This window comes from Mauremys reevesii, linkage group 3, assembly GCF_016161935.1.
Source record: "Mauremys reevesii isolate NIE-2019 linkage group 3, ASM1616193v1, whole genome shotgun sequence".
NCBI classification, from domain to species: domain Eukaryota; kingdom Metazoa; phylum Chordata; order Testudines; family Geoemydidae; genus Mauremys; species Mauremys reevesii.
The window spans coordinates 159,908,487-159,925,329 of record NC_052625.1 but is presented as its reverse complement, the minus strand read 5'-3'; the positions used below and the strand labels follow the sequence as shown (position 1 = coordinate 159,925,329).

Genomic DNA, 16,843 nt, shown 5'->3' with positions numbered 1-16,843 from the left:
CTCGGCCTTCTCCTGCCCCGTGGTTCTCCTACCTTCCCCTCCCCCCCCCGGGGGGGGCTTCTCCTGCCCCGTGGTTCTCCTACCTTCCCTTCCCCGGCTCCTCTTGCCCTGTGGTTCTTCAATCCCCTCCCCGCCCCAGGCCTTCTCCTGCACTGGGACTGCTGCTCTTCCCCCCCCCCCCCCCACCTCCCCTGGGACCTTCTCCTGCCTTGTGGTCCTCGCCCCCTGTCCCAGGCCTGCTGCCTTCCTCCCTCCCTCCCCTGCCACTGACCTGTGCCTGCTACTCTGCCTCACATCCATCCTCTGAGGCCTACTACACACACTGCCCCTGGGGCCTGTTACTCACCTGGGCCTCTGTCCTTCCCTCACTCCTTGCCCCCATGGCCTACACTCTTCTCCCTATGCCCCTCCCCCTGCTGCTGACCTGGGCCTACTATACACTCCTCCGTGCTACTGACTTGGGCCTGCTAGACCCAGTCCTACATCTATTGCTGTACCTCCCCCTCCCAATACACACACACACTGCACCAGCAACCATTACCGTACGTCCCCAGTACACACCATGCTGCCAGTCTGGACCCTGCTAGACCCTTCCGCAGGACCAATTGCTGTACCTCCCACTCCTCCATACACACACCACCCATACTGATCTGAGCCCCTTCTCTAGCACCTGTCTCTACACCACTGCTGACCGAAACCCTGCTGCAGTTATCTCTTGCCCCATACATTCCTGTTCCCATCAATCCCAAATGAGTGATGATTGGACCTTCTGCAGCTCCTCTCACTCCCCACAGTGCCTGCTCAACCATCCTTTGCTATTCTATTCCCCCTCCCCCCCAAAAGACAACCTCCAGTGACTCAGACCCTGCTATTTGCCCCCTGACCTCCACTGATTTATTTCTCCCCACCATGCTCCTAAGCCTGGCATCAGAACAGACAAAAATCTCTGCATTAAACATCTTTCTACAGTACTTCTTCTGGGGCTTACAAGTAAAAGAAAGAAGGGAAAATAACCCACCTTTCCTGCCCAGATGAACAGAGTTTGTCAAAATGTCATACACATTATGCATTATGGTAGCCATTCCCAAATTAGCATATATACCATGTGACCCTTCCTCACTGTCTGTATTCTGAAAGACGCCTCAGACCATGGAGTGAGGTATTTGGAAATGGAGTTGCTCTGATTATGGGTAACTCTCATGAAGTGTTCTGCAGAATGAAAGCTGTAGAGGGTCAGCACATAATGCAATATTTATACAGAATAGAGTATTCAAAGTTTAATTCTTGTACCTGCTTTCATATATTTTATAAATAGATTATTTGATTTCTGGATGCTACAGATTTTCTCCGTCTTTTCGTGGCTTTTAAAAATTAATACAAATTCACTGAAACTAATAAATATTTTTTGTGCAAGTGTAAGTATTACAATAGACTTTAAGGAGGGTAAATAAATGTGTAACTCCTCCCAATTAAAATAGTAGATTTGCACTTGAATTGGTTTAATAAATGTATTAAACATACTAATACAATTATATTATGTAGTTAAGCATTTTATATATAGGATCATTTTAAAATGTTGGGTTTTATATTACTTGGAATAATTATTAAACTGTCCAATAAATGGGTGAGGATGTTATCTTTTACATTTACCCATAATAGTATTCCCACAGTCATGTATGCCATCTCTCAGCCATCCTTTTCTTGAGAAGCTGTAACTCTATTTTCTGTACAAATTACTTTAGATACATTCTAAATCTGGTTCAAAACCTGCTCTATTTCTTAGCAATCATTACCATTTAGATTTGGAAAAAAAACCTGGCTGACTTCGCCTATATGAGCTGCGATATATTGCCCAGTCAATTAACCTTGCAACTGCTTGTCACCTCTAGAAGTTAACAGGTGTAACATATCAGTACATGTAGGATATTGGATGGATTTAACACAGCACAGTCACTTGCAGGACTGTAACTTGTTGAATTACTGTCTCAAAATAATCTTAATTGAGAACTTCTGTTTCAAGATCTTTAGTTATAGCCTAGATCTATTATATCCATTACATTCCCTTCATTTCCTAATCATTAATTTAAATTGGCATTGGCTTCAGCACATAGACTGAAACTGACTCTAGACTGTAAATAAAGGGTAAACTGTGGAACAGTCCAGTTTGGTGCCATATGGAATTATTTTAGCCCTGCTTTTAGTTTAAATATGTGAAGAAATGGAAACTAATACAGATATTCAGTTTACAAACTATACTTAATCAAGGTGTGGCACACACCAGTAAGGAAAGGAATATGTGCAGGAGATACAAAACATGTATTAACTTGCATTTGTGTATTTGGGAAAATTGATTTTATGCATATGGGAAAGTTTTGGGAATCAGTAAAGTCATAAAACATTGTGTTGCAATGCAAAGCAGTTTGGATATGAGCTTACATGGTGATCTGATCACAAAACTAATAAAAAAAAAAAGATGAAATATAAAAGAGGCATTGGATAATACCCCTGTTTGTATTGCACTAGAGAAACATCATCATACAGGGGAACTTACGTAGGAGCTTTTGAAAATTCCAGTAGGCTGCATCTTCAGGTGCCTAAATATTTTAAAAAATCTGGCTCTAAGTGTAGTTCAGAGCAACTCTTTATCAGAATGGTGTTGATAAGTTTAAAGGAATTTCTGAACAAAATTATTATGGGGCTGGATGGATTGACCTATTAACACTAAAAGAAATATATACAGTTTGACATGTTATGACTAATACTTAGCATTTACAGCATGTACAAATTTTAAATGCTTTGTAACAAGTTTTTGACAATTTGGGTGTAAAACCCAAGGAGAATAGCTATTTAGTATGGTTAAGGCGTATAATGAGTAATAAGATAAAAATTAATATAGAAAACTTGAAAATGGATGTAGTTGTACCTCTTCTTGCTGCAAAAAAAAGGGAAAGTCATATTTTGTTGAGTAGGGAATGGGTGGTAGCAGGGGCTAATCTGTTCAAGGTAGAACATTGCTGGTGGGATCTTGTAAGTGGTTGTGAAAGGTTTCACTTTTGTGAGTACAGTCTTTCTCCTTTCTTTCTTCCTCTCCAGCTCCTTGCCATTTTAAAAAACATTATATCTCCCTGCTGACTGAGACCTTTACCTAGTTCTGGTTTATTAACATAATTATCTTGGATCATGCGTACTGGATCTCTTTGTTAGAGAAATACCCTAAAATACTTTTTTGACTGCTTAGGTGCTTCCTTTGAAGTACTGAGGAAGCTAGTGCTAAGGGGTCTGCTGTCCATCAGTGATGAAAGGCTGGATGTTCAAGGTGGTCATATAAAGAATTCTACCCACTTTAATTAGTTTTAATTGACTTAATTATGGAGTCATAGAGTTTAAGGTCAGAAGGGACACACATCACCTAGTCTGATCTCCTGTATATCACAGGCCACCAACACCATCCAGCCCCACATACTAAACCCAGCACCCAACAACCAAAATTAAACCTAAGTATAGCGGCCCACAGAAGACTAGACTATTACGTGCCACAGGGAGAACAGGCAGGATTAAGGTGCACCAATGCCCAGGGCCCCTGCAATGACATGGCAATGAGTAAGTGAGAGATACCAGGTAATCCCGGCAAGTGACCTGCACAAGAAGGCAAAACCCCTCCAAGATCACATCCAATGTAACCTGGGGGGTTTTCCTGGGGGGAAATTCCTTCCTGACTCAACATGTGAACAGTTAGACCCTGAGCAGGTGAGCAAGAACCAGCCAGCGAGTACTTGATAAAGAATACTTGGTGCCCACCTTAGAGCACTGGTCCACCCCATACAGTGCCCTAGCTCCAGCTGTGACCACCTCTGATACTTCAGAGGAAGGAGACAAAACAAAATCAGAATAAAACTGGGGGATAGATCCATGACCCCTGCAGGTGGATGGCTGAAGCATGAGCATTTTAGGAACATAAAACTGGAACACAGACTGGAAGTTAGCCCTCGGAGCTGCTGAGCACTGCCCCATTCCATTACAAGCAACTGTGTCATACAATGGCACTCATAAATTTGTCCAGTTCTTTCTTAAAACTAATTAAATTATTTGCCCCCAAAATGTCTGTTGGGAAGCTGTTCCAGAACCTCTGACTTGTCAGGCTGTTGACATTTCAACAGCTCTATCATTAGCAGATGCTTCTGGTAGACTGATTTATAAAGAACTTCAAGGTAGGGGGAAGAAAGAGAAGAGCAGGTTAGGAGAGTCAGAAAACAATGTGATGAAGAGTAAAGTCCAGTAATACTGGATGCTAAAATAAGGCTAATTTCCCAAAGCTAAAAACAATTGAGTCAAATCAGCATGTAAGAATTTAATTAGAAAAAATGTGAATGGTCATTGGGAATAATTTAAGAACACCTCACTAGATGTCCAAAAAGCCACAATTGAAGAAGAAGGTGCACGGGTTACAAAACTGATCTGGTTTAGAGGGAAAGTGAAGGCAGCTGTAAAATAATAATATATAACAAATAGAAGAAAGGAGAAGTTGATGGTAATGAATATAAATCAGGTGGTAGGAGTTGTAGAAAATTGATAAGTGAAGCAAAGGAACACCGAGAAGTCTATGGTCAGCAGAATTAAGGACAATAAGGAATTTCCAAAATATATTAGGAACACAAAGAATTCTAACAATGATATCGGTCCACTACTAGATGGAAATGGTAAAATTATAATGATGCAGAAAAGGCAGAAGTGTTCAATAAATATTTCAGTTCTGTATTGGGGGGTGGGGGTGGAACAGAAGCTATAGTCTTATCATATGGTGATACTCTTTCCATTCCACTGGTATCTTTGGAGGATGCTAAACGGAAGTTAGCGATTTTAAAATCAGCAGGTCAAGATAATTTGCATCTAATAGTTTTAAAAGATCTTGCTGAGGCACGTATTGGACCATTAATGTTGATTTTCAATAAGTCTTGGAGCATTGAGGAAGTTCGGGAGACTGAAGGAAAGCTAATGTGACAGTTTTTAATGGGATGACCCAGGTACTTATAGGCCTGTCAGCCTGACACCAATCCCAGGCAAGATAATGGAGTGGCTGATACAGGACTCACATAAGAGAGAATTAAAGGACGATAGTGTAATTAATGGAAATCAACATGGTTTATTTGAAATAGAGCCTGTCAAACTACTTGATATCTTTTTATGTTGAGATTTCAAGTTTGGTTGATAAAAGCAGGGCTTTGGAGTGGAGCCCGGAGCTGTAGCGCGGAGCAGCTCCGGAGCAGTGTAGCTGCAGGTTTTTGCCTGGAGCTGGAGTGGAGCCACAGCACAGCTCCAAAGCCCTGGCTAAAAGTAATAATGTTGATGTAATTTACTTAGACTTCAGTAAGGTATTTTACTTGGTACTGCATGACAGTTTGATTAAAAAACATGGAATAATATGAAATGAATATGACATGCATTAAAGGGGTTAAAACTGGCTGGCTAACTGATATGTATCTAACTGTAAATGGGGAATTGTCATGGAGTGGGTGTGTTTCCAGTGGGTTTCTGCAGGAAGTGGTTTTTGGCCCTATACTGTTTAATATCTTTATCAATAACCTGGAAGAAAACATAAAATAGTTACTTATAAAGTTTGCAGATGACACACAAAATGGGGATGTGGTAAATAATGAAGAGGACGGTCATTAATTCAGAGTGATCTGGATTGCTTGGTAATACGGGCACAAGCAAACAATATGTTTTAATATGGCTAAATATATACATATATAGGCAATACTTACAGGACGGGGAAGCATCTATCCTGGGAAGCAGTGACTGTGAAAAGGATTTTGGTGGTGTGTTGGACAGTCAGCCTAACATGAGCTCCTAGTGTGATGCTATGGCCCGAAGAGCTAATGTGATCCTGGGATGAATAAATGGGAATCTTGAGTAAGAAGAGAGGTCATTTTACTTCTGTATTTGGCACTGGTGTAACTGCTGCTGGAATACCGTGTCCAGTTCTGGTGCCCATAATTCAAGAAGGATGTTGATAAATTGGAGAGGGTTCAGTGAAGAGCCATGAGACCGATTAAAGGGTTAAAAAACATGCCTTACACTGATGCAAGGAGCTCACTATATTTAGCTTACCAAAGAGAAGGTTAAGGGGTGACATGATTATAGTCTATAAATACATACACAGGGAACAAATATTTAATAATGGGCTCTTCAGTCTACCACAGAAAGGAATTAACGCAATCCAGTGGCTGGAAGTAAAAGCTAGACAAATTCAGACTGGCATACATTCTTATTGGTGAGAACAATTAACTATTGGAACAATTTACCAAGGGTCATGATATGCTGTAGGAATTATTTTGGGAAAGTTCTGTGGTCTTTATTATACAGGACTTCAGACTATATGATTACAGTTGTCCATTCTGGTCTTGGGATCTATAAATGAAGGTAAGGGACTGAGTGCTGGGCAAACTTCTCCCATACAGTGCGGCCAATGTGCCTTAGACCTGACCTACAACTATACTAGTATTGATGGTAATCTTTTGAGTAGAGACTACTATTAGGCACATTTTTTTGATGGCTTTGTGATTGGAATAAAATTGAAGAACAGCTGGAAAGAGATCACATTCAGCCATGTTTCCATCTAGCTTTGTATTATTATTTTTTTTAAAGGACACTGCCAAGATAAATTTTATAACTTTAAAACTGTTTTCCTGTAGTTTATGTAGGAATTCAGATGCTTAACATAAATTGGTGGTCATACCAAATATTTTTTTTCTCTGTGATGTGTATTAGTTGCTCTTGATTATTGGACTTGACTTATCATCAATCTGTGGTGACTGGACATTTATAATCCTGGGGGTGGGGTGTGGGGGAAGGTAAGCTAAATTTAATACGATGAATACTCCTTTCACTTGGGTTATTTAAGGTACAGTATGCAGCATAAGATTAAAAAAGGATTGTTCTGTTTGAATGTAGTTAATTTCATACCAGCTATGATGGAGCCTTCTTTTGCCTCCCAGTCTGACATTTTATCATAGTAGGGCTATATACCATTTGATAACATTTTATGGCCTTTATTGTGGAGTCTGCATATAGGGTCCAACTCGTTTCCCATGATTGTGTACAGACGTTTTTTAAAACTGTGGTCATTGACCAGTCTCAAAGCCAACAAAGCCCTTGTTGAAGAGGCTGCATTGCTTAGTGTATGAGACTTAGGCCCTGGTGCCACAAATGACTACATATGGGCACATGGATCTACCCCATTCAGTGGCTGGGCCTTAGTACAATCATATACTCTACACAAAATATGCACACTTGTTCCAGGGGACCTCATTAACACTATGCAGAAAAATATTTAAAAATAATAGAACTAATTATATCTTATCCTTAATACATTAGGAGTCCACAGCAGCAGAAGACTTAGTTGATTAGCTCAGCTAATACCATTGTCAACATTTAGCATTATAATTAGCAGTTACGTAAGGAACATTTTAAACCTCTGTAAATTTTGCTTTTTCCTTCAGCTTAGGTTCTGCCAGTTTCCATTATTCATAGCCTGAGTTAAATTTGTTATACTTTACATTTAAAAAAAGTGAACTTGATTCTATGTCTTCATCTGAGACCACTTGACTTAAAAGTTTGATTTGAAACTTGGCTAATATAAATTTAGGAATATAAAATGAGTGTTGTGAACAAATATATGCAGAGCAGTAGAAGGTTTAAAAATGTTTTAAGAAAGGTAAATTATAGTTAACATCAACTAAGAAAAATATGAAACCTGATTTACATAATAAGCTAACAGTAAGTGGAGGTAGATTCTTTAAAAAACAAACAAACAAAAAAATTTGCACTTAAAGAAAAAGGCAACTAAAGAATACATTAAAGTTAAATGTATCCAAATGTATGTATCCAGAATATGTAAACAGAAAGTATAATTAAAGACAATAGTGTAATTTGAGGGGGACTGTTCTAATCTATAACGTTCCTTGCAGACAAATACACTTAAGAAGAGTTTGTGTGGACACCACCTTCCTCCTATATTATGCTTTTTTTAAGCTGGCTTGAAGGAGGAGAAATTCCTTTATCTTGGAAATCATAATCATTATGGACTATTTTTAATGTAATTCTGGATGGATGCTGTGCAGTATGAATCTCTGCCACACTGAATAATACCATAACATTATTTTAATCAAGTACTCTTTGGGATACAGAGACCTCAATTACGCTTATTTTGTGGCAGAAAAAAATGAATTTTACAAGCTGGAAATAGGGAAAATGGGAAAGGACAGGTTAAAGCAATGAGACAGAGAGAACCTAGACAGATTTTAAGTTAGCTGAAACTGTGGAAGATTGACAAGTTCCTACAATAAATATTTGTGATGTGGATCTGGAAATACATTTTTTTCCCCTAAAGATAACTTAGAAATTAAGATTAAAAATTAAAAACAAAAAAACAGTGATGTTAAAAGCAGCCATTAACTCCTAGGGGCAGAAAATTGCCTTGTTTAGAACAGAAGTTTAACTCCTAATTTTGCTAATGCATGGAATGTACTCTCATTGGAACGATGTTAAAAGTAAAACAAAATACTTCCTCAAAATTCATATTCCTTAGGTGCTGTTTGCAAGGTAACTTATCTGCAGTAGATGTTTCTATATAATATTTGTACAGTATGGACTATAGATTCTGAAGGACACTGACAATGAGATATACAGGTATGACATTTGAATCCATATGCCATAGCAGCAGAAATATTTCATACAATGCTGTATAAATTATTGCAGAAGAGTTCAAAACTCCTATTACTGGAACAAATGACAGTGGGTCAGAGTTGAATCCTACTTTCATGCCTGTTCTCTCCCCCCACCCCCCAAACTCACACAGGGTCTATGACCTATAATCTTAATTGTTGATCTTGCTTTTGAGGACATAGGTTTTTGAATGTAAAGAACATTCTGTCTGTATGTTTTTTGTTATAAACAGGGTCTGTGGCTGAAGAACTTGATGTAGAATTGCACTCCAAAATAGAAGCTTTTGTTTATAAAAATTAAGACTAGCCTGGTTTTTGTGACCAGTTAGTGTCGTTGGCTGTAAACATGGCTTGTGTCCACAAACATAATTAGTCCAGTTTGCCATCTTTTTTAACAATGTGCCATTTAAAACTACTCCATGTACAGTATGTTAACAATGGTTCAACTGTATTAGCAGTTACCATGTTGTGAACAACCATGTCACTTGACTGGTGCCAACAGTCATGGGGAAACTTAGAAAACTTCCCTAGTATGGAAAAGGCATAGAGGATTTCAGTGTTGTAAGTGAATTCTAAACCCTTAACACTTTTGAGCACCTTGTGTCCGCACACACACAACTGTTTGTAATAATGCATGAGCAATTCCATTGCAGTTACACATACAGGGCAAATTTCAAAACCATTGTGTCCTGTATCTGTTGTTAGGTATCTTTTCAGTACTAGTTTAAAAAGGACTGGTATTACAGGAGTAGCATATTCATTAGTCTTCCAAGTAGAGTTCCACAATGCTGTACTCCCAATTATTTTCTTACTTTGAGCTATTGGAGCTTTTTTAGTTTTATGCATATAAATTATTTTATAAGGTGCTGTGTGGATACAATCATAAGGCTTTTTCTTGTTTTAAAAATTAAAAAATACTTTAATAGCATGGCTGTGCTGTGTGTAGTAAGATGAGGCCCTGAAACATATACTGGGTCTCTGATAAGAGTTTGAGGCCTGAACTAAAGTAATGATCAAGATTTTGCTAACAGAAAGCAAAGTTAAGCTGTGAGCCAGAGGCAGGCCCTGCTCACAGAAGCTGGTAAGGCAAGGGCTGATGCTGCAAAAAGAGACATACCTAAAAGGTACTGGGCACCAGATATCAGAACGTTCACATACTTGTACACTCCACACAGATAACAAGGAACAAGCTGACTCATCCCAATGAGAGGGCCAAAAGGGTAATATGATGGATAGAGTTGTTTTGTTCGAACCAACTGTACAAGGTGAGAGGTGGCACCTTACTACGTAGAGAGGTTGCACCTCAATACGTCAGGAGTGATGTGTAACTTGTTTGTACCTCTGTATAAGAATGCACCTCTGAGTGGATGTCTTTGTCCGGCCTAGGGGACAGTGGAAAGTCCCGCCACTGACTGAGCCGAGTCTATTGTCAGGGAGCACATAAGTACTAGCTAGCTGCACCTCAGCAGCACCTTGGACTTTGTTTGCCGGAGAGCTGGAGACTGTTTCTTTTCGACAATAAACCTGGCCGACGTGCCTTCGTACCTTACTAGAGTCTGTGGTCATTGGGGGTTCCCTCGGGATCTGCTGTGTCAGCTATCTGCGCAGAGCTGGGGCAGCACACAGAGGGAACACACGCACGCAGCCGATTGAACATTGAACAGAGCAGAGCACCACACCGGTAGCATCTGACAACACTGTGTAAAATGATAAAATAGACTCTTTTCTAGATTGCAAAAGGCTAATTTAAACAGCTCAGATTTGAAAAACATTTTACTACACCGCATCTCCAGTTGTTTGCTACTTCCTCAAATGCCTGTTTTGAGGCTTCTACTGGGAATTGGAACAAAAGTAGGGAATAATAAAAGTGGACGTACTGCAGTATTGTTTTATGCTAGCCAGGATGGTTAGTGTAGACACACCACTTCATTAACAAATTACTGTTGTGTAATTCTCTAAATAGACAAGACTTCTACATCAGGTTATAACACAGATTTTTTTTTTATTGTAGGGCTGGTATTGCCTAATCCTTTCTGGGTACCTGGTTTGGCTTGTCTTCCTTATTCCCAGCTCTCTGATCAATAGTACATCCAGAGTGCGTTGTCTTTGTGCTGCTTTGTGTGCATGTCCTCTGGGGTCTCCTTCCTCTGCTGAGGCACTATGGGATAACTGCCCAGATTTTCCCAGACTGCACAGAAAAAAGCAAGGATTGTGGTAGTTATGGACTCAGAGTAGATTGACACAGTTATATTATAGGGAAAAAGCAGCTTTTTGGACACATTCCACATTGTATGTGTGTCAGATGAAAGTATTATGAATTTGTTACAAAATGTGGTTGAATTTGTAGTGACGTTGATCCGTAACTGAATATGGCTAAGTACTGTAGTGTTGATCATTCTAACAGAAATGTGCAATGTGCTTAGCTGTTGCAGTAAGCAGGAGTAAGTACTGGGTTGAGGCAGCTGCTTACTGTCAAGGGTTGCTGGAATGGAGGGCTGGGAAAGAGCGAAGGCTCCACATCCACACAGTCTTGTTCCCCCACCTTACCATTAAAAACAGTAATCTCTGATCCTGGTTATGAGGTGAGGAGAGAATGAGAGGATATGCATCTTCTTCCCTTTTCCAAAAGCTTCAACTACTTTCTGGCTGCCAAAACCTATAGTCTACCAAAACCTTATTATGTGCCAACATGCCAACTTTCCGCTACCCAGCTATTGTATATAGCAGGGGTCGGTAACCTTTCAGAAGTGGTGTGCCGAGTCTTCATTTACTCACTCTAATTTAAGGTTTTGTGTGCCGGTAATACATTTTAATGTTTTTTAGAAGGTCTCTCTTTACAAGTCTATATATTATATAACTAAACTAGTGTTGTATTGTAAAATAAACAAGGTTTTCAAAATGTTTAAGAAGCTTCATTTAAAATTAAATTAAAATGTTGATCTTACGCCACCGGCCCGCTCAGCCTGCTGCTGGTCTGGCGTTCTGTTCATCTAGGCCGGCAGTGGGCTGAGTGGGGCCTGTGGCCTGGACCTCAGCTGGGAAGGGTCTGGCAGCCAGAACCCCAGACTGGCAGTGGGCTGTGTGGGGCTAGCAGCCGGGACCCCAGACTGGCAGTGGGCTGAGCGGCTCAGCCCACTGCCGCGCAGGGGTTCCATCCACCGGCTCCTGCCAGCCGGGATCCTGGCTGCCAGACCCGCTCAGCCTGCTGCCAGTCTGGGGTCCCGGCCCTGCCCACATACAATGGGTACCTACCTTCTCCCTGGTTCTGGCCCATTCTCTTCCTCTCTCTGCACTGAGCTGAGGGTGGGAGTGGACCGAGCACAGGGCTGGGGGTGAAGGGTCTGGTCAGGAGCTAGAATGAGGGAGGGGGCTCAGAGTTGGGGTGTGGGGGCACTTACCTGGGCAGCTCCCATTTGGTGTGAGGGGTGCAGGTGGGAATGTGAGTGGGGGTGCAGTAGCTTCCGTTTGGTGCTCAGGGTGGGGATGGGGATGTGCAGGGTGCATGGGATGTGGAGGCGGGGGCTGGAGATGTGGGGGGTGCAAGAGTCAGGGCAGAGGGCTAGGCACATGTGAGGGGGGTGCAGGTGTCAGGCTAGGGGGGCTGGGTATGTGTGGGGGTGCCAGAGTCAGGGCTGGGGTCATGCGGGGGCTGTGAAGGAGTCAGCAGAGGGCTAGGTGGTACAGGGCTCAGGGCAGGGGTCTGGAGGGGTGTCGGGGTGCAGGGCTCAGGGCAGAGGGCTGGGTGTGTGTGGGGGGGGGGGTCAGGGCAGAGGGCTGGGTAACTGCCCCCCCAGAACCCCCAACCCCCCTCGCTCTTTGTCCTGACTATCCCTTCCTGGGACCCCACCCCCTATCTAAGCCTTCCTGCCCCTTGTCCCCTGACTGCCCCCCTAGGACCCTACCCCTTACCTGTCCCCTGACTGCCCCAACCCTTATCCACACCCCCGCACCCAGACAGAACCCCCTGGACTCCCATGCCGATCTAACCACTCCCTGCCCCCTGACAGGACCCCCAGAACTCTGGACCCATACAACGCCCCCCGCTCCCTGCTTGCCCAACCCCTCTCCACACCCCTACCTCCTGACAGCCCCCCCGCCGAACTCCCAACCCCCCCAGCTCCTTGTCCCTTGACCATCTCCTCCAGAGACCTCCCCTCCCTAACTGCCTCCCCAGGACCCTCCTTGCTCCCTGTCCCCTGACTGCCCTGATTTCTATCCACCCCCCACCCTCTAACAGACCCCAGGGACTCCCATGCCCCATCCAACCCTGCTCCCTGACTGCCCCCACCCCTATCCAACCCACCCTGTCCCCCGACTGCCCCCACCCCTTTTCCACCTCCCCGACCCGGACTCCTTACCATGAGGTTCCCTGCTGATCCGGAGCCTTACCACCGTGCACGCAGCGCTCTGAGGGGTGGGGCGGGGCTGCGCGAGGCGGCGGGGCTTTGGATGAGTGGGGAGTGTCTTTCCCTCCACCTGGAGCCAAATGCTGCCCCGCGGGAATGCACAGCCCCAGCCCCCAGAGCGCTGTACGTGGCGGCATGGGGAAGTGGGGGAAGGCGGGGGAGGGACCGGCGGCTTGTTGCGCTCGGCCCGGCGCTCCAGCTCTGGAGTGCGGACCCTGCAGCTTGCCGCATCGGCAGGATTTTTATTGGCACACTGGGGTCCCGGCAGGCCCCAGTGTGCCATTAAAAATTGGCTCGCGTGCCATCGGTTGCCGACCCCTGGTATATAGCCTTCTGTGTATCCCTGTCTACTTGTACAATGCAGTTATCTGTCTTTGCTCCAAAAACATGGAGCATACTGACAATATGAGGACAATAGAACGTTAAAATTATATTAACTGTTCATTTTTAATATTTAGTTAAATATTTACTCATTTTTATTAATTACTGAATCTGCAGCAGAATTTCCAATTTGTCATACAGAAGTATTACAGAAACCAGGCTAAGTCTTGTCACATAATATAGGTGTAGCTTGCTAGTAGGTGTAGCTTGCTACTAGAGTACACTGGGGTTTGCTTGTACAACACAGCAACTTAGTTAATAACAAATAGTGAAATCAGTGACAAAATTCTCATTGACTTAAGTGGGGCCAGAATTTCATCCAAAGATCTTTTGTTTGTAGTGTACTGTTGAACATAATAGGTGAAATATTTAAGGTAAGCTTTTTTAATATATATATCTTAAAAATATAGCCAGGTGTATTCTTCCATGGTAGCTTTTTGCATGGACTAGAATGAAGTTCTTCTCCCTCCAGTTTTGGGCCCAATCTTGTTAGCTGCTGAGCTCCCTCTAGTCTGTTGTTTTCAGTGGGAATTGAGGATAATCAGATCTTTAGTTTTCAAGGTGAAGAGATGTTACTTCAAGACAGTTGGCACAGATTTGGTTGGTCTTGATTTTTTCCCCCTTATTTAATTGAGGTCCAGCTAGACTTTCTTAAAGAGAATCTTTCAGTTCACTGTATGTGTATATAAATGCCACTACTTCAGTGCTGATAGATGAGCCTGCAATAACAACCTAGTCTGTGTGTGCTGATGGTAGGAAAGAAAAAAAAAATTTGTTTTAGGTTTCCAAGGAGTCCATTCTAAGCAATACACAGAAATTTGTGACAATTCTACAGTATCTTAAGCATTCTTTAGAAAACACAACCACCAGAACAGCTTGTTGGTTTCTTAGGTTATTTACAATTTGTAGCTTATTTTCTTATGGTATTTTTCTTATCTTTCTATAGGGCTGAAAGACACACAGGAGTCTTCATGGATATAGTTGATACATTTAACCATTTAATTCCTACTGAACACTTAGATGATGCCCTATTTCTAGGATCCAACCTGGAGAATGAAGTCTGTGAGGATTTTAGTACAAGTCAGAATCTCTTAGAGGATTCGCTGAAGAACATGCTCAGCGATAAGGATCCTATGCTAGGATCTGCAAGTGCCCAGTTCTGTTTGCCTGTTTTGGATAGGAATGATCCCAATTTCCAGATGCCTTGTTCAACAGGTAAATCTTACAATTTTTTAAGATTACAATTTAAAATACTTAGTGCCATCCCTTTTTGCTAATGTAGAAAATGGTGAGTTGGGGTTTTTCCCCTTCTATTTTATGACTTAGGCCCCAGGCATTAAACACAGGCTGTTCTTTATTTCATATGAAGGCATCTGTAATATTTATCTAGGAAGACTCTGTTTTGGTGATGGGGGGGGATGTCCAGTCTGGATCACGGTTTTCTTAGGCTTGTCTTCAATATGTGTGTTTTTTTCCCCGACCTAAGCAGTGTTAAGCTTTGCATAAGTACTACACCTAAAAGTAGCAAAAGTAGCCAGCTGCCTTCAGAATTGCAACAATGCAGAGTTAGCAGTAGGAGTGCTTGAATGATGCAAACTATTCCTGAGAGCTCTGAGATACTCTGATAATTCTAGGCTTTCTAGTCCTCAGGTGATACCGGATCCCAAGGTTTTCTGCTTTGGCTGGTTTCAAACCAAACCATTGCCATCGCTAACAGTGTTCTTTGTAATAGTTGGGATATATTTGAATTAGAACCCGTTCATAGCAATTTTTAAAAGAGGAATACCATTGTTTAATGGTTATTGAAAAGTGTATTGCAACGTTTTTGAAAATTATTAAAAGCCACTAGGCCAGTTTTTAATCACATTTACATTGACAGAATATTTACATCTAGCCCACTATTCATGCATCCTTATGGTTAAAAGTTCAAAGATTTCGTGTTTGATTGGTACTACAAATAGAATCTTGAGATGGATAACATTACTGAAATTTCAGTAGTGCTTTGCAATGTTTGAGCTATAGATATGATTTCATTATATCAGCATTTTCAGATGTTCAGGTACTTTAATCAGTTTTTTCCAACCCCCTTTCCTCCCCCCTAAAAAACATAAAACCATTTCCTCATCACAGTGAGGAAGCGAATTATGTTACTGCAGAACCTAGAATAGACTCTCATCTTAACTCAATTTTCTGTTTTATAGCTCCAGCTAACAGATCAAGGAAAGTAACAACAAGGGCATTTCTAGAAATGAACTGTAAAGCAAAAACTAAATATTTTGACCTTTACTGCGTCTTCATGACTAAAGACAGCCTCAGATAATATCTTCCCCCACACCCTTCCTCCTTCTCCACTTCCCCATAGTCCCAAAACCAACAACCCCCCCCCCCCCCCCAAAAAAAAAAAAATCCTCACTGTTTTTCACATTAGACATGAAATCCTCACTATCCTCCCTTTTATCTCATGGACTTTGACAAAATTTGGATTATATGAATAGTGATGATGCACAAGTCTGTTATCGGAATTACTGCTCCATTTCCTCCAGATATTGCTGGGGATGATGATTCTTATCCTAAGATATGTCAATATTGCACATCCTCTTGGGTACGCGTGTTCTGCATAGCCATGTGTATATAAGTGTATACACAGGGTATGCCTATCTTGTAAAGACGTGAGGAAATAGAAATGAAACCTAGTCGTAGAAAGATTAGAAATATGGCCAGACTTCATCAAAACATCAGTATGCAAAAAATTCATTTCGGGATGGAGGCTTCAGTTCGTCTAATCCAAGTAGTAGTCCCCTCCTCTCCCCCTTGCACAAAGATTTCTTATGCTCATGTTTCCATGTACTCCATAGCAAGCTGAACCTAAATTCTGCAGTAACATTCCTGGATTCTGTGGCACTGTAGTGGAAATTCTGTGACAGCTGTTGTTTTTTAATTTATAAGTGGAGTTTTTAATGAATGAAATATGAAAATGAATAATACAATAAGGACAGAAGATCTTATTTATATTAAAGTCCATTTATTTTGTACTTCTCAGTATGTACAAAATATTTTTGTTTTAACAACTTGCATTGTAGAAATTGTCAGGACAAAGCTGGATGATTTGGCAGCTGCATGGAGAGGAGTTGGGGCTTTTGGCACAGTAGCTGGATGTTTTTGCTAAAATGATCAGAAGTGGTAATTAACATGGATATTTAAATTTCAAGCCTACCATGCTGTTGAAAAAAATGACTCAATTCAGCCTTTTGACAGCTATTGTTTCAGGCTGTCTGCAGACTTGAATTGCATTGGTTTATACTTGGTTTATTTCAAACCCTAAAGGCTAGAAAC

General features: G+C 41.7%; 1 protein-coding gene across 11 annotated transcripts in view; it reads left to right on the top strand.

Annotated features, from left to right (window-relative positions):
• PHF3 (PHD finger protein 3) overlaps window positions 1-16,843 on the top strand; it is an 80,395-nt gene that overhangs the window by 499 nt on the left and 63,053 nt on the right. For 4 of the 11 annotated variants that reach the window (XM_039531950.1, XM_039531965.1, XM_039531964.1 and 1 more), the window contains exon 2: window positions 14,457-14,725. The exons of 3 other annotated variants lie outside the window; for them this stretch is intronic. In XM_039531950.1, coding sequence (XP_039387884.1) covers window positions 14,482-14,725 — 244 coding nt within the window. In that variant the 5' untranslated portion in view covers window positions 14,457-14,481. Of the gene's footprint in view, window positions 1-14,456; window positions 14,726-16,843 lie in introns of those variants that run through there. 4 more of the 11 variants (XM_039531951.1, XM_039531952.1, XM_039531961.1 and 1 more) reach the window with 4 other exon arrangements.